At 37.6% G+C, this 20891-nt stretch overlaps 1 protein-coding gene across 17 annotated transcripts in view; it reads left to right on the top strand.

Annotated features, from left to right (window-relative positions):
* LOC119510434 (putative zinc finger protein 487) overlaps positions 1-20891 on the top strand; it is a 153815-nt gene that overhangs the window by 6897 nt on the left and 126027 nt on the right. For 5 of the 17 annotated variants that reach the window (XM_037804745.1, XM_037804743.1, XM_037804744.1 and 2 more), the window contains exons 3-4: positions 15441-15567; positions 15862-15969. In XM_037804745.1, coding sequence (XP_037660673.1) covers positions 15441-15567; positions 15862-15969 — 235 coding nt within the window. Of the gene's footprint in view, positions 1-15440; positions 15568-15861; positions 15970-19567; positions 20250-20891 lie in introns of those variants that run through there. The other 12 variants (XR_005211928.1, XR_005211929.1, XR_005211931.1 and 9 more) reach the window with 6 other exon arrangements.

Consider the following 20891-nt stretch of genomic DNA (forward strand, 5'->3'; position numbering starts at 1 on the left):
GAGCTTCTGCTCGAGCACTCAGTGGGGAATTAGATTCAGGTTACTGTATGACCCTCCTCCGCCCAACATCTCTGTTTTCCTCTGAGTAAAAGCCAGAGTTCTTCCAGTGGGTTATGTGGCCCATTCATTCTCTGACCTCACCTCCTTCCAGCCCCTTGGTCACTCTGCACCAGCCCTACTAGCCTTCTTGCTGTTACAGACACATACCGGGCACAATGCCACCTTCATCCTTGTAGGAAATGTACCTTCTTCCTGGAACGTGTACTCTCCGGGGACCTTGTGGCCAACTCCCTCTCTACCTCTGGACCCGGCTCAGATGTCACTGCTCAGGGAAGTGCACTCAGACTCCCAGCTCAAAATTGCTTGCTGATTCCCATCCCCTTACCTTGGTCCACTTTGTGTTTTACCATAGCACTTCTCACCTGACGTGCTCTACAGGTCACTCATCACTCTGTTTGTTGTTTTGTTTTTCATCTCTTAGCCCCCTCTTGGGTGACTATAACCTTCCTGAATTGTTCATCAAAGTGTCCCAAGTATCCAGGACAATTCCTGACACATAAAAAGTACTCAGAAGTAGTTGAATGAATGAATGAAGGAACAAACTTCTCTGTGCCATTTATTTTCCTTTGTAAGTGACCAAGAAGCTTAATTTTGAGTCTGATATTTTCACTTTTTAATAACAGATTTAAAAGTCCTTGCTTAAGTGTTTCCTTTTTTGTTTTGTGTTTTACTCAAATATATATTTTATGTACTTTGAGGTCAGCTGGTTTTATTTTTTAACAAATAGGTTATCAGTTATGCCAACTACATTTAATAAATTAATCATTCTTTGCCTCATTAAATTGAAGTTGTGGCTTTACTGTATATTAAGACACTATATATGTATTTGAATCTGTTTCTGGACTTTTTATTTTTCCACTGACCTAATTTTCTTTTGATTAGAGGAGCTTTATAAAGAAAAGTAATATCTAGTAAGGCAAGCCCTCTACAGTTTTGTTTGGGGATCTCCTTGTCTTTTTTGGAAGTGCCCTTTCTTCCCTCTTTGAATTAAAAAAATTGTGTCTAGTGGATCTCTCCCCTCTTGGTAAAAATTGTAAAAACAACAAAAAAAAATTGGTTTGCTAAATAAAATTGTCTTAAAATTTTAATGTTACTTTTGACAACTCAGAGTTTGATGTCTTAGTTCTCCGGAACATTCTTTTATGTCCTTTAATAACATTGAAAAAAAACAGTTATTGAGATATAATCCGTATACTTTGTAATTCACCCTTTTAAAGTGTACACTTTAATGGTTTTAGTACATTTACAGAATTGTGCAACCAGCACCACTATCTAATTTTAGAAGATTTTCATCACCCCAGAAGAAGCCCCATAACCCATCAGCAGTCACTGCCTATTCTTAGTAATGCTGCTATGAATATTTGCATACAAGTTTTTGTGTAGACATACACTTTCAGTTCTCTTAGGTATATACCTAGGAGTAGAATCACTGGGTCATATAGTAGGTGACTCTATGTTTAGCATTTTGAGGAACTGTTAAAAACAACTGTTTACCATGGCTGCTACATTATTTTACATTCCCACCAGAAATATATGAGGGTTCCAGTTTCTCTACTTCTTCACCAGCACTTGTTATTTTCCATATTTTTAATAATGGCCATCCTAGTGATGTATCTCATTGTGGTTTTGATTTGTATTTCCCTGATGACTAATGATGTTGAGTATCTTTTTCTGTGCTTTTTGGCCATTTGTGTATCTTCTTTGGAGAATTATTATTCGGATTCTTTGCTCATTTTAAAAATTGGGTTGTCTTTTTATTATTGTCATAGGAGTACTTGATATATTCTAGACCCAAGTCCCATAACAGATGTATGATTTCTTCCCTGACATTTTAAATGATTTTTAATCTTTTAATCTTTTATACCTTTCTGGCTATCCGTCATTTTCAACATTACTCCAGAAGTGTTATTTTTTTCTACCATTTCCATTACTAAATGACTATTGCTAACATACAATTAAAAGTTTTCATTTTATTGCTCATTAGCTAGTGATTGTCATTTTGCATCCAAGATTAATGTATGGTATAATGATTCACCAAGTTGGATTAGTTTCTGTTGTTCAACTGGCCTTGCATTATTGAAATAAACCCTACTTGGCTTCCATTTACTTAAAAAATTTATTGAGCACCTACTGTATTTTAGATTGAATGACCACTCTGTACAGAAGAAAGCTACCACTTTTATAGAGTGCATATTGCAATGGGTAATGGTGTATTATTATTTTTAATGCAATTTGATTGAGATCTATTCACCATAGAAACCACCTGAAGTATACATTCACTGGCTCACAGTATCATCACATAGTTTTGCATACATCCCCATGATCAAATCTAGAACATTTATTACTCCAGAAAAGAAATAAAAAGAAAAAAGAAAACCCAAATGCTGTCACCATACTTCACCCCCCACCCCCCCTTATTGACCCATAGTATTGGTGTGGTACATTTTTACTATTGGTGAAAGAGTATTAAAGTATTACTGTTAACTACAGCCATAGTTTGAAACAGGTACATTTTTCCCCATATACCCCTCTATTAACTCCTTGTAACAGTGTTGTACATTTGTTCTGGTTCATGAAATAACTTTTTTATATTTGTACAGTTAATCACTGACATTGTCCACTGCAAGATTCACTGAGTTATACATTCCCATATTTTCATTCCCATGCTTTAAATCCCAGCTTTCCTTCTGGTGACATACATGACTCTAAGCGTCCCCTTTCCACCACATTCACACACCATTCAGCACTGTTAACTATTCTCACAATATTTGGAAATGGACAGGGGTGATGATAGCATGTATTGTGAGAATGATGTATTATTTTTATAAGATACCCCGAGACTTCATTTGCTAAGATTTTATTAGGAGCATTTGTATCCATACTTGTTCTGTGGTTTCCTTTTGTTGTACTACTCTTTAGTTTTATGATTATCATAGTTCATTAATGATGTGAGGAGCTTTCTATATTTTTTGGAACAGTGTATGACAACATCAGACTCGTCTGTTCTTGAAAGGCTGGTTAGAATTTAGTATAAAGATTCCCAGTCTTGTTGGTTTTTAGATCTTCAATAGATTTGCAATTCTCATCTTCATTTATTGGTCTGATGATCTTGTTTGGGGATGAATTTTGTTAAAATTTTACTGGTAAACAATCTGTTTCTTCTATCTTCTGAAAATATTACTGTGAAGTGTCACGTATGATTCTTAATAATTTTCCTGCTCCTCCTTCTTCGTGGATATATGTCTTTCCTCAACTCTTGTATAATTTTACTTTTTTCTTTCCAAACTGCCCATTGGGTATATAATGTCTTTTATAGGATATACTGAAAAAGTTGCATTTGGTTTTATTTAGCCTTCTTCATTTATTTTGGCTTTATTTTAATTTCATTGATGTAGAATTTTATCCTTACTTTCATGCTTTCTTTTTGCTTATTTTGTCTTTATTTTTCAAATTTCTTTTAGCTAAATATAGAGTTAATTATGTTCAGTCTTTTTATTTTAAAAATTAATTAAAGAAAAGTTTTCTTTGTGGTGGCTTTAGTTGTACCTTTTGTTTCCAGGAAATTGGTAATTTGGATGTTGATTGTTTTTAGTTTGGTCTAAAGTTTTTATTTGAACACTGCATCTCATTTTATGAGTCAATAGCTTTTCTGTGAGATAATTTTTTTCATTTTGGTTTTCTAGCCCACAGTCAGACAATGTAGCTTGTAAAGCTTCTGATTTTTTCAGTAGCAGTTTCTCTGTAAGCAAAGCATAATGACCATGAGTGGAGCTTTGTTGTCAGGTGACCAGGGGACCATGGGAAGTGGGGTAAGCTTTTCCTCCTCGCTCTTCTTATCTGATAAATGGGGAAAATAATTTCTGTGTTATAGGTTTGTTCTGAGTATAATATAATGTATGTTTACAATATCCTTTGAAGGATGCTTCTAAATAAGTGTCACTGAATTTTAAGGAGTTAACTGACCTCCATTTGATAGCTGTGCCTGCTTATTTATAGATATACATTGTCTCCCACTGTAACTGTTGTTTGTTTTCTTTAACTAAATTCTCATAATTGTAGCAGTTTTTCCTTTCTCTGTTTGGATACCTACAGATTTGACTTAGGTTCTTGATTAATTTTACCGTTTATCATTATGTGGTACCTATCTTTGTCCCACTAAAAGTTTAAGGCTGCAGTTTCCACTTTATCTAATATAAATAAGGTCATGCTGGCTTCCCTTTTATTTGCATTTTCCTATAATTTTTGTCCATTCCTTCTTTTCACCATTCTTTATCACTTTGTTTTGGATTTATATTTTGTAAACAAGAAATTGCAAGTTTTTTTTTTATTTTTTTTGTTTTTTTTTTTTCTTAACCAATATGGCAGTCTGATTTGGAAAAGAAATTCATGTATTCACATTTTGTGGGATAGTTCGTATATTTGGTTGTATTTACCCGTCTTAGTTTATTGAATATTGTATTAGAGTATAAGTATAACATAATATAATACATATTATAAAAGTATTAATACTCTTTTGATTATGTTTTCTGGCTTGTTCAGATTTCTCATTATTTCATTTTTCTTCTCTAATTTGGTAGTTTTCTGGTTTTCCCCTTCAGAGTTACCAGCCCACCTTTAATTATTATAACTGAGACTGTGTCTGTAACCCTATCAGGGTTAGGTAATTGCTCTTCTCCTGCTCCCTGGGGTTGAGATGGCCACTCCTCCTCCTCCAGGCCTCCTTAGAGGACCTTCAGAAAATGTCCCTCCACCCACCCCACGTCCAGGCCCCTTCAGTTTGCTTATTGGTCAGTATAGTGCTGGATTTTCCCTAAGGGTCAGTCTCTTCTGTTTCAATTACTCTTCTTTAACACTGCATTATAAATTTCAAATCATGTTAACACCTTCCATTTAGTTGTCACCATACATCTATAACAAGATTGTTTCCTGTTCCTCCCCCTCCCTTCCTATTCCCCCGCTGGTTAACACGTGTACACAGGTGTTTTCTCTACAGAGGTTACTGGGTGATTTATTCCCCAGAGGCCCTGCTGTCTGACCACATCTTATTTTCGGCCTGTCATGTGAAAAACTGTTTATGTATAGGATTCTTGGGTTGAAGTTATTTTTTCATAATCTTTTTACTTCTTCCACTGCAGATTAGAAATCTAAAGCTAGGATATTTCTCTACTTTGTGAATAACCTGCTCTTTTCATCTGGAAGCTTGTAAGGTTTTATCATTGTCATCGGAATTCTATAAACATAAGCCTCAGTGTGTCTTTTTCATTAATCATTAATTCTAGATTGGTGTTTTTTTTTTTCTTTCAACATTTTAAATATTTCACTCCTCTTCTTGCTTGCATCTTTTTTTTTTTAATTTTCATGCAAGTTTATTGAGATATATTCACACGTCATATAATCAATCCAAAGTATATAATCGGTGGCTCACAGTATTGTCATATAGTTAGGCATTCATCATCACAGTCAATTTTAGAACATTTTCATTACTCCAAAATAAAGAAAAAAATAAAACTAAAAAGAATACCGAAATTCTTCCATACCCCTTAAAACCCCTATTTTTTTGATCTTTCTTTTATTATCCAGGTTTTCAAAATCACACAATCACATGATATAAGCTATGTAGTTATACAATTATCATCAAGAATCAAGACTTCTGGATTATAGTTCAATGTTATTCTAATACAGTAGAAACTAAAAAGGAATATATAATGCATAAGAATAACCTCCAGAATGACCTCTTGCTTCTTATTTGAAATCTCTTGGCCACTGAAACTTTATTTTGTTTCATTTCTCTTCCTTTTTTGGTCAAGAAGGCATTCTCAATTCCATGATGCCAGGGCCAGGCTTATCCCTGGGAATCATGTCTTGTGTCACCAGGGAGATCCGTACCCCTGGGAGCCATGTCCCACATAGGGGGACGGTAGTGAGTTTCTCTGCAGTGTTGGTTAAGAGAGAGAGGCCACATCTGAGGAACTAAGAAGGTTCTGTGGGGGTGACTCTTAGGCACAATTTTAAGTAGGCTTAGCCTCTCCTTTGCAGTAACAGACTTCATAAAGGCAAGCTCCAAGATCAAGGGCTCGGCCTTCTAAATTGGTAGTCCCCAGTGCTTGTGAGAATATCACTAATTCCCCAGGTAGGGAAATTTAACATTTCTACATTTTCCCCCAGCCCCTCAAGGGGGCTTTGCAACTACATTTTTATTCTCTGCCCAGATTACTCTGGGATGTATTGGGACTTCACACTACCTGTACAAATGAACCAGATTTCACTCCTATTCAAAGTTCCATGTAATTATGGTGTTTGAATAAACTGGCCATGTAAGTTAAATTATATAGTGTGCTGCAAGAAATATAGATTTTGCACCTAATAAACATCTCTTCCTTTGGTCTTACACAGAAGTTGAAGTTTTAAACACCATCAATATCATTCTTTACCCTTTAGTCTGATTTACTTTAGGCCTCACCAAGTCCATTTCCTTCATATCTCTAATTGAAGTCTGCTCTTTTTGTCAGACTCTCTAACATTTGCTTTATGGGGTAATTCTGACATTCATTGCTGTCTGACTCTGGCTGAGTCTCAGGTGTTACACAGATACCCAAAGTTCTAGGGACCAACCAGGTTATACACAAAGAGCTCAGCATATCGGAATTTAAAAATAGCCATTACAACTCATGAATAGATGCAACAGCTGTTAAGAGCTTGCAATTTACAAACCTTTACAATAAGTCTTCCCCTAATAACCTGTGCTCTCAGATGCAGTTGTCAGAGTTTGCACATTAGAGTTAGGCCATATTAGTGAGGCATTATGATGTTTGTCCTTTCATTTCTGGTTTATTTCACTCAACATACTATTCTCAATATCCAGAACCTAGTTGCATACCTCACAGCCCTCCCTCATTTTTGAAAGACAGATCTGCTGGATTCAGAATTCTTGACTGGCAATTTTTTGCTTCCAGCACTTTAAATATGTCTTCCCACTGCCTTCTTGCCTTCATAGTTTCTGATGAGAAACCGGCACTTAACTTTATTGCTGCTTCCTTGTACCTGACACATTGCATCTCTCTTGTGGCTCTCAAAATTCTCTATCTTTAGCATTTGATAGTTTGATTATAATATGGCACAGTGTAGGTCTATTCGGAGTTCTCTGAGCATCTTGGATATGTATATTCATGTCTTTCATTAAATTTGGGAAGTTTTCAGCTATTATTTCTTTGAATAATATCCCTGCCCCTATGGATGAGTAGAAAAATAGGGGAAGGAAACAAACAAACTAACAAACAGACAAAGGCACCCAGTGTTCTTTTTTACTTTAATTGCTCTTTTTCACTTTAATTATTATTCTTGTTATTTTTGTGTGTGTGGTAATGAAGATGTCAGGGATTGATTTTGGTGATGAATGTACAACTGTGTGGTACTGTGAACAATCGAATGTGCGATTTGTTTTGTATGACTGCGTGGTATGTGAATATATCTCAATAAAATGAATATTAAAAAAAAAAATCCCTGCCCCTTTCTTTCTCCTTCTTCTGGGACTCCCACAATGTGTTTATTGGTATGCTTGATAGTGCCCCACAGGTTCCTCAGGCTCTGTTCACTTTTTTTCATTCTTTCTTCTTTCTGCACTTCAGACTGGATGATTTTAATTGTCTTATCTTCAAGTTCAACGATTCTTTCTTCTGCCAGTTCCAATCTTCTATTGAACCCCTCTAGGGAAGTTTCTCTTACTGTGGTCTTCAGCTCTGTTTGGTTCCTTTTCATAATTCCATCTTTCTATTGATATTCTCTTTCTATGCAGTCACTGTTTTCCTGATTTCCTTTAGTTCTTTGTCCATGTTTTCCTTTAGCTCTTTGAGCATTTTTAGGACAATTTTTTAAAAGTTTAGTCTGGTGCATCCCAATATTTTAATCTTCCCCTTTGCCTGGATCAGCACTTCCTGTTTTTTTGTATCTTTTGTAATTTATTGTTGAAACCTGGACATTTTCATATTTTAGTATGTTAATCACTGGAATTTAGACTCTGAGGCATCTGTTCCTTAAGCTTGTATCCAGCTAGTGCTATGACAGAGCTTTCCTTGAATGTCAAGAGCGGCTCATGGTCCTGAACCTGGCCCTGAGATGGCCGAAACGCTGGCTGCCGGGGTCCTCATCTGCATTTCGGTCCTCTGGGATAACTTCCCTGTGCCACTTGTTTTTGTAAATAATTTTTATTGGAACACAGACAAGCTCACCTGTCTATGTATTGTGTGTGGCTTCCATGTTGCAGTGGCAGAGTTGATTAATTGTGACAGGGACTATATGGCTTTCAATGCCTTTAAAAATTTTTTTTGAAAATAACTTACATTATGGCTCTTTACAGAAGTATATCAACCCCTTCTCTAGATCTGGTTTTCAAACTTTAGTGTCTGTCTAAATCACCTGGAGGGCTTGTTAGACCCTTCCCCAGAATATCTGATTATGTAGCTATATTAGTTACCTAATGCTGCGTAAGAAATTACCCCCAAACTTAGTGGAATAAAATGACAAACACTTATTAGCTCTCTCTCTCTCTTTTTTTTTTTTTTAATTAGAGCAGTTATAGGTTGACAGCAAAACCACACACCTCGTGTTGTTTTTGCGGGTCCAGTATTTACAAGTCGCTTAGGAGGGTGTTTCTGGCTTGTGGTCTCATAAGGCTGGAGTCAGAATGTCGATTGGGGCTGCAGCCATTTGCAGGCTTGACTCGGCTGGAGGATTTGCTTCTCAGATGGCTCCCTTATGTGGCTGGCAGGTTAGTGCTGGCATTTGGCAGGAGACCTAACTCCTCGCCATGTGGACCTCTCTGTGTTTGCTTGAGTGTCCTCACGGCATGGCAGCCAGCTTTCCATAGTGAAAGCGACCCAAGGACGAACAAAGTGAAGGAGGACAGTGTCTCATAAGACCTGGCTTCAGAAATCACAGTCCGTCATTTCCACAGCATCCTGTTGGTTTCAGAAGCCAGCCCCATTTAATGTGGGAGGGGATTGCACCAAGGCACGAATCCTAGGAGGCCGGAATCATCAGAGGCGTCTCAGAAGCTGGCTGCCACAGGAGGTCTGGGATGAGACCTGAGAATATGCTTTCCTAACAACTTCCCAGGTGATCCTACTTTGTTGACCTGGGGACCACACTTTGAGATCACTGCCTCAGGGAATGCCTTAGAAAATCCATCGGATGTGTGAAGGAAATACTAGTATATCTCTGTACACGTGTTCTAGTTTGCTAATGCTGCCAGAATGCTAAATACCAGAAATGGATTGGCTTTTATAAAGGGGGTTTATTTGGTTACACAGTTACAGTCTTAAGGCCATAAAGTTTCCAGGGTAACATGTCAGCAATTGGGTACCTTCACTGGAGGATGGCCAATGGCGTTCGGAAAACCTCTGTTAGCTGGGAGGGCACGTGGCTGGTTTCAAAAATGACTTTCTCCCAGGACGTTCCTCTCTACGCTGCAGTTCCTCAAAAATGTCACTCTTAGTTGCTCTGGGGGTGTTTTTCCTCTCTTAGCTTCTCCAGAGCAAAAGTGTGCTTTCAACAGCTGTCTTCAAACTGTCTCTCATCTGCAGCTCCTCTCTTCTCAGCTCCTGTGTGTTCTTCAAAGTGTCCCTCTTGGCTGTAGCAAGTTCGCTCCTTCTGTCTGAGTTTATATAGTGCTCCAGTAAACTAATCAAGGCCCATGCTGAATGGATGGGACCACACCTCCATGAAAATTATTCAGTCAGTGTTATCACCCACAGTTGGGTGGGATGCATTTCCATGGAAACAACCTAATCCAAACATTCCAACTTAATCCCCACTAATATGTCTGCCCCCACAAGATTGCATCAAAGAACATGGCTTTTTCTGGGGGACATAATATATACAAACCGGTACCACAGGTTATCTGTATTTAAAAAAAAAATTAAGAATGATATTTAGCATACATATACATGTGTAAATAGCTATGTTGGGAATTAATCAAATTTTGATTAAGGAGTAAATGACCGAATATAATGGAACAGCTAGACTGTAGGATAAGTCCCAGTTACTTAAAATCTTGCCCCTAATTATGTCTATGAGTCTTTTTTTCTTTTGTTAGAGAAGTTGCAGTTTAAAGAACAATATTGCATAAAATACAGGATTCCTTTATACCACACTACCTTGCCTTAGTGTGGTACATTTGTTACAATTGGTGATAGCACATTTTTGTAATTCTACTGTTCATTAAAGTCTGTGCTTTAACTTAGGATTCCCTGTTTGTGTGGTGTAGTTCCATTAATTTTAAAAAAATGTTTATTCTGTTACCATATATATAATCTAATATTTCTCCTTTTAATCATATTCAGATATATATTTCAGTGTTGTTAATTGCATTCACACTGTTGTGCTACCATCATCACCATTCATTACCAATACATTTCCATTGTTCCAAACAGGAACCCTGTACATTTTAAGTCTTAACTTCCCATTCTCTACCCCAGCCGGTCCCCTCATAACCTGTATTCTGGATTCTGACTCTTTGAGTTTGCTTATTCTAATTATTTCACGTCAGTGAGATCATACAATATTTGTCCTTTTATAAAATCTTCATCTTTGTTAAATAGACCTTTGTTAAATCTTACCTTGTTTGTTGCTACCCCTTCCTCTCACCTAATCTGTTTCTCCATCTTCAGAGGTGTCTAGGCAGTGAGCACCTTAACTTGTTCATATTGAAAGGGGATGTCAACAGTATGGGGAAGGGGGCTGCATCTGATTGTTGTTCTTAAAAGAGGCTGTTGCCTCTGGGTTTTAGGACTTGTCTGGCATAGGAACACTGGTGGATTTAAGTTTCTGAGAGATAAAACTTAGCAAGTAAGTATTTTATAGAATCTCAGGTAGGGACATAGGTATTTGGGGCTACTTTTGGTAAGGGCGTGGCATACTGTGGCCATTTGGGATGTCCAGATGGAGCTCGCATAAGAGAAACTTCCAGGATAGCCTCTTGACTGAACTCTCACTTCCATTTCAGTGGTCTATATGTCTGTCCTTGTACCAGTACCATGCTGTTTTTTGTTTTTGGTTTTTTTTTTCAGAGAGTAAAACTTTATCCCCCAGTGTGTCATACAGACAGTCTATAACAGATTTTAGGAGCAAGGACGCAGAACATAAAGTAGTGCCATGAGGATGGTAATTTGAGCAGTATCAGAGTAGGCTGTTCTGGAAGAGCAGTATCTGGCTGTTTAGTGGTATCTGGCTGTTGTGGGACTCATGATCTCAAGGAGAAACCCTGCTAGAAGTCCCCAGGAATTAAATGCCAGGTATGAGGAGAAGCTTCCTAATGCAACTTAGTTTCCTAGTTGAAAGTGTACACACAGGAGTTAGAGTAAATTACAGAACTGTGGCAATAGCCTTGGCCTGTGCTGCCATGCACAGATGCCTCCCTGGCAGTGACTCTGACCCCTGGCCCAAGTCTGGAATCCATGGAATGCCTTTGCCATAGGGTCAGGTACCCTGTGGATGGTCTCCCTCCCTTTGTTCTTAACTCAATTTCCACATTTTTTCCATTTTGTATCCCTTCTGAACACCTTAATAATAATAATGTCAGTTAATATTTATGGACCACTTCCTATATGCCAGACACTATGCTAAGTCTTTTATACCACAGTGGGAACTCGTATAACCCTGATTTTAAACAGGGGAACCCAGGTTTAAAAAGATTTAAGTAATAGCCCAAGATCATCCAGCCAGTAAGTGACAAAGCCTGGATTCCACTCAGGTTTCTCTGACCTTTGGGTCTATACTCTTTACCATTCTAATATATTAATCCTCCTATGCCTTTAGGGAAAAAAGGGACATCCTTTCCATTACTTTGATATGGCTTTTCCTTTTTTTAAAAAATTCAGTTTTATTGAGATATATTCACATATCATACAGTCATCTGTGGTGTACGATCATCTGTTCACAGTACCATCATATCGTTGTGCATTTATCTCCCCAATCTATTTCTTTGAACACTTTCCTTATACCAGAAAAAGTAAAAATAAGAATAAAAAATAAAAGTAAAAAAGAACACCCAAATCATCCTCCCCCACCCTATTTTTCATTTAGTTTTTGTCCCCATTTTTCTACTCATCCATCTATACACTGGATAAAGGGAGTGTGACCCACAAGTACCATGCTGTTTTGATTCCTGTAGCTTTGTAATAAGTTTTAAGATGCTGGGAAGTGTGAGTCTGCTGACTGCATTCTTTCTCAAGATGGCTTTAGCTATTCGCAGTCCCTTACCTTACCCTTTCATATAAATTTGATGATTGGCTTTTCCATTTCTGTAAAGAAGGTTGTTGGATTTTTTTTTTTAACAGCTTTATTTACACACCATACAATGCATCCAAAATGTACAATCAGTGGCTCTTGGTGTAATCACATGGTTATGCATTTATCAACACAGTCGATTTGGGAACATTTTCATTACTCGGGAAAGAGAATTCCCATACCTCCTTTATCCCCTTATTATTGACGCTAAGCTTTGGTATAGTACCTTTGTTACAACTGATGAGAGAGTATTACAATATTACTGTTAACTATAGTCCTTAGTGTCCATTTTGAATTTTTCTCACATACCACCTTATTATTAACAGCTTGTCCCAGTTCATTTAAGAACTTTCTTAATTTCTACAATAACCTAGTCATCTTTCACAATAGGTTTTGCTATGTTATACAGTCCCATGATTCATCCTGTAGCTTTCCTTCTAGTGACATACACACCCGTAGACTACCCCTTTCAACCATACTCACACTCAGCATTGTTAATTAAACTTACAGTATTGTGCTACAATCACCTTTATTTCTGAACATTTACAATCAACCTTATTAAACATTCTGGATACCTTAAGCATCATCTGCCCATTCTCTGCCCTCTTTCTGTCTCCTGGTAACCTGTACTCTAGATTTTAACTCCCAGAGTTTGCTCATTTTAATTAGTACATATGCGTGAGACCATACAATATTTGTTCCTTTTGTGTATGGCTTATTTTACTCAACATAATATCCTCAAGGTTCATTCATGTTGTCCCACGCATCAGTGCCGAGGCCAGCCTCAGCAACGGTCAGGGTCCTGATGGGGGGCTGGAGTCGGCGAAGGAAGGAGACGGACACCTTGTTGTGTCTGGGTACGAAGATGGAATCTCCGACCAAGCAGAGCACCAGAGCTTTATTTTTATAATTCTCTGTAACATACGCACTAGCATTCAGGCATGCAATAGTAGAATATTTTGGCTAAATCTCAGGCATTATTTATTCTTACACAATGATCAATGGGCCAGCAGGGACAGACTCCCTGGAGCGCAGCAAGACACAGTGTGCGGCACAGGCAGAGCAGTTCCTGTTATTTAGTACCAAGCAACCTATAACTTTTTTGTGTTCATGTTTTTGAATCTGTTAATCATTACCTTTTTGTGTCTTCTAGCTAACTCTTTCAAAGCTTGGGAAGGGGGATTTCCGCCTAGTTGACAGGTGGCCAGTGGGAGTGAGCAGAAAGGGTGACCTATTGTCTTCTAAGAAAGGGGCAGGCTTTGTCACTTACGCTGAAGCTAATGCAGGGTAAGCTGCTGGCTCATTAATGTAGCTAGGTGTGGGAGCACCACCACCACAGAGCCCAAAAGACGCTAAATGAGAAAAAGAGGCAGTATGAATATAAGAAACAGCAGCAAGAAACAAACTCCTTTTAGGCAGGAGTCAAAGGTGCCACTTGATGCTCCGCCTTGCGGAACAGTCACCACGACATGTACTGAAGGCCCAAGGACCGTGCCACTAGGCCGACTGCCGGGTGCTGAATTGGCTGCCCGCACATCAGGATTTCATTCCTTCTTGCAGCTGCATAATATTTCATTGTATATACCACATTTTGTTTATCCATTCATCAGTTGATGGACACTTGGACTGTTTCCATCTTGTGGTAGTTGTGAATAATGCCAGGTGAACATTGGAGTGTAAATGTCTGTGTCCCTGCTTTCAGTTCTGAATATATACCTCTTAACATTTGTCAGAGCATATGGCAGTTCTATATTTAGCTTCCTGAGAAACCGCCAAACTGCCTTCCAAAGCGGCTGCACCATTTTACATTCCCACTAATAATGAATAAGTGTTCCTGTTTCTCCACATCCTCTCCAGCACTTGTAGTTTTCTGTTTTTTTGATAGTGGCTATTCTAGTAGGTATGAGATGATATGTCGTGGTTTTGATTTGCATTTTCGTAATAGCTAGTGATGTTGAGCACCTTTTCATGTGCTTTTTAGCCATTTATATTTCCTCTTGGAAAAATATCTATTCAAGTCTTCTGTCCATTTTTTAATTGGATTGTTTTTCTTTTTATTGAGTTGTAGGATTTCTTTATATATTTTGGATATTAAACCCTTACTGAATATGTGGTTTCCAAATATCTTCTCCCATTGAGTAGGCTGCCTTTTTACTTTCTTGACAAAGTCCTCTGAAGCACAAAAGTATTCAATTTTGAGGAGATCCCATTTATCTATTTCTTCTTTTGTTGCTTGTGCTTTGGATGTAAGGTCTAAGAAACCACTTCCTACCACAAGATCTTGAAGATGCTTCCCTACATTTTCTTCTAGGAGTTTTCTGGTCCTGATTCTTATATTTAGGTCTTTGATCCATTTTAAGTTAATTTTTATATACGGTGTGAGATAGGGGTCCTCTTTCTTTCTTTTGTATATGGATGTCCGGTTCTCCCAGCACTATTTGTTGAAGAGACTGTTCTGTCCCAGTTGAGTGGACTTGATCTCCTTGTCAAAAATAAATTGACAATAGATGTGAGGGTTTATTTCTGAACTCTCAATTCGATTCCAATGGTCAGTATATTTATCCTTATGCCACTACCATGCTGTTTTGAACACTGTAGCTTTGTAATATGCTTTAAAGTCAGGAAGTGAGTCCTCCAACCTCGTTTTTTCCTTCTCAAGATGTTTTTGGCTATTTGGGGCACCTTGCCCTTCCAAATAAATTTGATGATTAGTTTTTCCCCTTCTGCAAAGTAGGCTGTTGGAATTTTGATTGGTATTGCATTGAATATGTAAATCAATTTATGCTTCTGACCAGAGTATAACCTCCTCAAGAGAAGGATTATTTTTTTATTCATCTTTTTATTCTCAGGAATTGGAATACCTCTTGGCACACTGGCAGGACCTAGTGTGAAGATATATAAAAATAAAATTCATGCACCGGCAGAGTCCTTATAACATGATTTCTCATTTCCCACAGCATATAATATGTATAGTAGGCATCCTATGTGGCATCTCTTCAGCTATGGACAGTGAATATGACAAGTTTTAGTTACCAAACATATATTGTATGTTATCCAGTATTGGTAACTTTAGATTGAATATGGATGTGCTGTTCCAGGGGTCAGTGTCATTCAGGGACGTGACCGTGGGCTTCACTCAGGAGGAGTGGCAGCAACTGGACCCTGCGCAGAGGACCCTGTACAGGGACGTGACGCTGGAGAACTACAGCCACCTTGTCTCAGTGGGTAGGGATTGTGCTGTATGTAACTCCCAATAACATTCTCTTCCTTTTTAGCTGCTGCTATGTGAGTGGTTTCTTTTAGATATAATGATTTATAAGCTTGAAATCCAAGCGTCTGAACTGATTGATCCCTTCTGGATCTATGAAGACACTTGTTTTCTTCTTGCCCCAGTGAAATGTTCAAGTGGACCTATTGTTGTTAAGCTTCTATTTTTGTGCTGGCCTACCTTTGTCCTCTTTTAAAAGTCCTGAACCTCAGGCCACCTGGCCCAAGCCCTGTGTCATTTCTCCTTCCCAGGGTATTGTGTAACAAAGCCAGAGGTGATCTTCAAGCTGGAGCAAGGAGAGGAGCCGTGGTTAGAGGAAGAATCCCGAAGCCAGAGCCACCCAGGTGAGAGCCACCCAGGTGAGTACGTAGGGAGCCCTAAGCCAGGGAGTTCGTTCAGACCTTGGCATCTTTCAATTTTCAGGAATCCTTTCTTAGAGTTACCAGAACTTTGGAGGTGACTGAGAATAATTGGCTTGCTTGCCTCAGATGCATATATCATATTTGCAGATAACAGCTAAATGCTCTCCTTTTTTTCTTCCACAAATCCAATGCTTGCCTTTATCTTTATAAATATTTTATTATTCTTTCTGTATCCATTTCATTTGTCTTTTTTTATTGTTATAAAATACATACCTCACAAAATTTCCCATTTTAACCGCTTTCATGTGTACAATTCAGTGATAATTATGTTTACAATATGTCCTACAAACACTACCATCTATTACCAAAACTTTTCCATCTCCCCAAACAGAAACTCTATACCCACTAAGCAATAAGTCTCAATTTCCCCCAGTTCCCCAGACCTTGGTAACCTGTAATCTGTTTTCTGTCTCTACGTATTTGCTTATTCTAGGTATTTCATATAAGTGGAATCATACAATACTTGTCTTCTTTTGTCTGGCTTATTTCACTCAACATGATGTCTTTGAGGTTCATCCATGTTGTCACATGTCTCAGAATTTCATTCCTTTTTATAGCTGAGTAATATTCCACTGTGTGTTTACGCTACATTTTGTTTATCCATTTATCTGGTGATGGACACTTGGGTTGCTTCCACTTCTTGGCTATTGTGAATAATACTGCTGTGAACATTGGTGTATAAGTCAGTTGTCTTCTTGTAATCATATTTTATGTATTTATTTAAAAAGTATGAGTTTATTACCTACTGTATGCTGGCTGTGTCTGTGTGCTAGGGATATGGCTACTAACAGTGTCATGATGCTGCTGTCATGGAGCCTGCATTCTAGTGGTAGAAGGGAATGCGATGTGGTGTGTTGATGAAAGTGTGATCAGAAAAGGGCCTCTTTGAGCTCCATGTTATAATGAACCCAAATCTGAGTGAAGTGAGCCAGTGGATTCTGAATATTCTGGGTAGATGATATATCCGCTCCCACACACCCAAGGTCAGTGTTTAGTTTGTGCAGGAACAGCAGTGAGCCAGGCTGGACTGAGGTGAGTGAATGCTGGGGAGAGCATAGAGATAATATCAGAGAGGTAGTTGGGCCTTGGTTATGCTTGGTCTTCTTGACCATTGTGAATTCAGTACTTTTCCTTCTAATTGAGTTGGAGCCTTTGGGAGGTTTTGAACAAAGGAGCACATGCTCTGATTCACATAAGTCTCTGGCTGCTGTGCAGTAGAAATACTGCAGAGGGCTGGGGGAAGAGGCAAGAGTAAAACCAGGGAGCTCCTGTAGCTGTGTCAGTGTGAAGGACGAACATGGCTTCTATTTGCTGGGCAGTTGTGAAAGTCAGGAGATAATGGTTAGAGTCTTGATACATTGTGAGGTTGTAGCCAAAACAGGACTCACTGTTAGACTGGATTATGGGTACAAAAAAAAGAGAATAACCAAGGCTGACTTGAAATGTTTTATCTTGAGACACTGGATATGTGGTGTTACCATTGACTGAGATGGGGGGAAATGGGGAGAAGCAGTTTTAGGAGGAAATAAGCAAAGATAATGGTTATCTAATCAAATAGTGTCTATATAAAATAGTAGTAATGTTTGTTGTGTTCAGTATAAAACGTACAAATGTAAAGTACTGAAATATGGTAGCATGTAAGTTAGTTGCCAGTTAATCAGAATTTTGTTCTAAAATTCCTTTAATTGTTTAGAAAGAATTTTATTGTTAAATATGAATAGTAAGATTTAATTGGTAAATGTTACATGAACATACCATGTCCAACTTTAAAACTTTTAAAGGGGAGAAAATGGAAAAGAAAAGAAATAACCAAATATACTGGATCAGACCAAAAAAAAAAAAAAAAGCACTATGAAAGGGGAGAGAAAAGCAAGTAAAATTTAGAATAGGTGGAAACTCTAAATGAAACATAGGAAGCCAATCCAGATATTTATTAGTTACAGTATATTCAAAGGGGCTAAAACTCTCTTGTTAACAGATATTGTCAAATTGGATTTAAAAAAATCTAGCTGTATGGTGTTTGAGAATTACACAGGAAATATGAACATGAAACTTTAGAATATAAAAGGAGTGATGATATACTATAAATTATTAAACAAAATAGAACATTAACCCTTGGTATACCATCAGGGTTCCAGTGAGACAAATTTTTGTTTCTGAAGTTTTTTTTGAAGCAGTTCTAACTATTTGTAAGGATTGTTATTTCATCACTTTTATAATTTCTTATAATTTATGAAAATTTTTAATTTTAATGAACAAGAAATTTACTTATATTTTTAAATGGAATAAAACTCATTCTATCATGCAGTTAACATACAGGCCAGTTGGTCCCATTTATAAATCTAAGAAACATTATAAGGTTTCAGTGATCTTATTTTTTCTAAACTCGATATATTTTGTTATTTTATCACCCTTGCAATTATTTCATCATTAGTCATTAATTATGTCCAACTATGCTAAAATAGCCTAAAATAGTAAGAAAATGGAAGAATAATGGACTTCTTTAGAAGGATAATGCAATAGTGAAGTAAATCACTATTAAATCATCCTTCAGTATTCTCACTGAGTTTTTTTAAATGTTGCATCAACTATGATAAAGGTATAAGAGAAGCCTGGAGACACCATTTATGTAGTTTTTCTCTTTCTTTTTTTAGCTGTCATTGAACACAATTGAGAATTCAGAATTTTTCATTTTCTGCGCTTAATATCTCAAAGAGCAGAAAATTGACAAGAGGAAGACTTTTTACAGTTACTACACAAATCAGAACATGAATGCAAAGAGATGGGTAGAAGCACCCTACACTCTAGTGATCTCTAATGATGATGATGTAATTGATTGTTTAAGTGAAACCTCAGACTATTAGTTTTAGTTGACGATATCCTAGACGAATAGAGGTATGCATCTGATCCTGTTGTAAGAATAGCCCAAATGTGTACTTACATTGGTCATTAGTATTTCTTGTGAATTCCCGCTAGAATGCAGCTGTAGCCCACACAAAAGAGTTTTCCTTTGAACCATGTGTAAAATTAGTGATTTTTGAAATTTAATTTGGTGGTGTAATGCAGAATGGAAAAGAGGGAAATGAGGTCCCCTCTAAAGTCCCAGCTAATTGTTCCAGCTCTAATTGTTCCTTTGATATCACCATTCACCATCATTATCTACTAATTTTCCTTGTGATTCTTACTTAGTATTTATTGACTTGTTGGGCTGATTCTGTTCTCTGTGAGGTTCCTCATCCCAGGATCAAGTTGTCATTCAAACATTTTATTGTTGTTTGTATTTATTTTCTCTATCCATTTTTGAAGTTCACATTGGTAAAATGCCAAATCATTGTGTTTTATTGCCAGATTCCCTGTAATTTTCCACTAGTGCAAGTTGTTTGTTTTTTTCCACACATAGGGGAACAAGGAAGTATGATTGATACCCTTGGGATTATTTTCATACCAAAACCTGGCTATAATAGGACATTTGAACATAAGTTTCCTTTTTACATGTTAACATTTATAAACTATGGCAAATTATTCCCATTTCTAGACTTCTTCATAGTCAGTGACCTGATGGAGAAAAGCCAGGAAAACCAAGACCAGCATTTGTGGAAAATTGATTTCATCAACAGCAAGACACTGTCTAAGGAGAGAAATAATACATTAGGAAAAACCTTCTATAAAGTGAACACAAACCCTGTTTCATCAAGAACAATACCTGGTAAAAGAGACTCATATGAAATGAATTTGAATTATATTTCCAAATTACTTATTAGTAGTAGAAACTCTTTTGTAAATAAACCAGAGGAGTTTAATGCACATGGGAAATTGCTCCTCTGTATAAAGCACAAGAATCCTCATTCCAGAGAGGAAGCTTTTGCATATGATGTCAGTCAAAATGAAGACCTATTTCAGCATCAGAATATTCAAACTTGGCAGCAGCCTTTGGAATATAATGAATGTGGGAAAGCCTGCCATGAGCAGGTAGCCTTCAGTACCCATAAGAGAACGTACTCACGGGAGAAGCCCTGTGAGTATAATGAACATTAGAAAACGTTATCTAATAATTCAACCCTTCTTATCCATCACAGAACTCACATAAGGGAGAATCACTATGAATTTAATGACTGCCGGAGGAGATCTGTTTGGGAGAAGTCAGCTCTAATTAAACACCATAGAGTTCTCATGGGGGAGAAACACGGTGAGTATAATGGGAGTGAGAATAGTTTCAGCAAGAAGTCTCTCTTCCAGTCTCACTCAGAGAACTTATAAAGGAGAGAGAACCTTTGGCAGTAATGAAAATTGGGAGATATTCTGCAAGAAGCCAAATTTCACTCAGCATCAACAAACACATATAGGAAAGAAAGCCTGTAAAATTAATCAATATGTTGGCACATTTTGCAAGAAGCAAAAGCTTCCTCTATATCAGAAAACAGATATAGGAGAAAAACTTTATGAATGTAGTGAATGTGAGAAAACCTTCGGCCACAAATCCTCTCTCATCTTACATCAGAGAATACACAGAGGGGAAAAACCCTATGAATGTACTAAATGTGGGAAAACTTTCGGATATAGGTCAGGCCTCGCGGTACATCAGAGAACACACATGGGAGAAGCCTTGTAAGTGTAATGAATGTGGAAAAAATTTCTGTGAGAAGTCACATCTCCGTGTACATCAGAGAACTCACACGGGGGAGAAACCCTATGAGTGCAAAGAATGTGAGAAAGCTTTCAGTGATAGGTCAGCTCTCACAGTACATCAGAGAATACATACCGGGGAGAAACCCTTTGAATGTATGGTATGTGGGAAAAATTTCTCCCAGAAGCCAAACTTCATTAATCATCAGCGAACCCACACAGGAGAGAAACCCTAT

Source organism: Choloepus didactylus, chromosome 15 (assembly GCF_015220235.1).
Source record: "Choloepus didactylus isolate mChoDid1 chromosome 15, mChoDid1.pri, whole genome shotgun sequence".
NCBI lineage: Eukaryota > Metazoa > Chordata > Mammalia > Pilosa > Megalonychidae > Choloepus > Choloepus didactylus.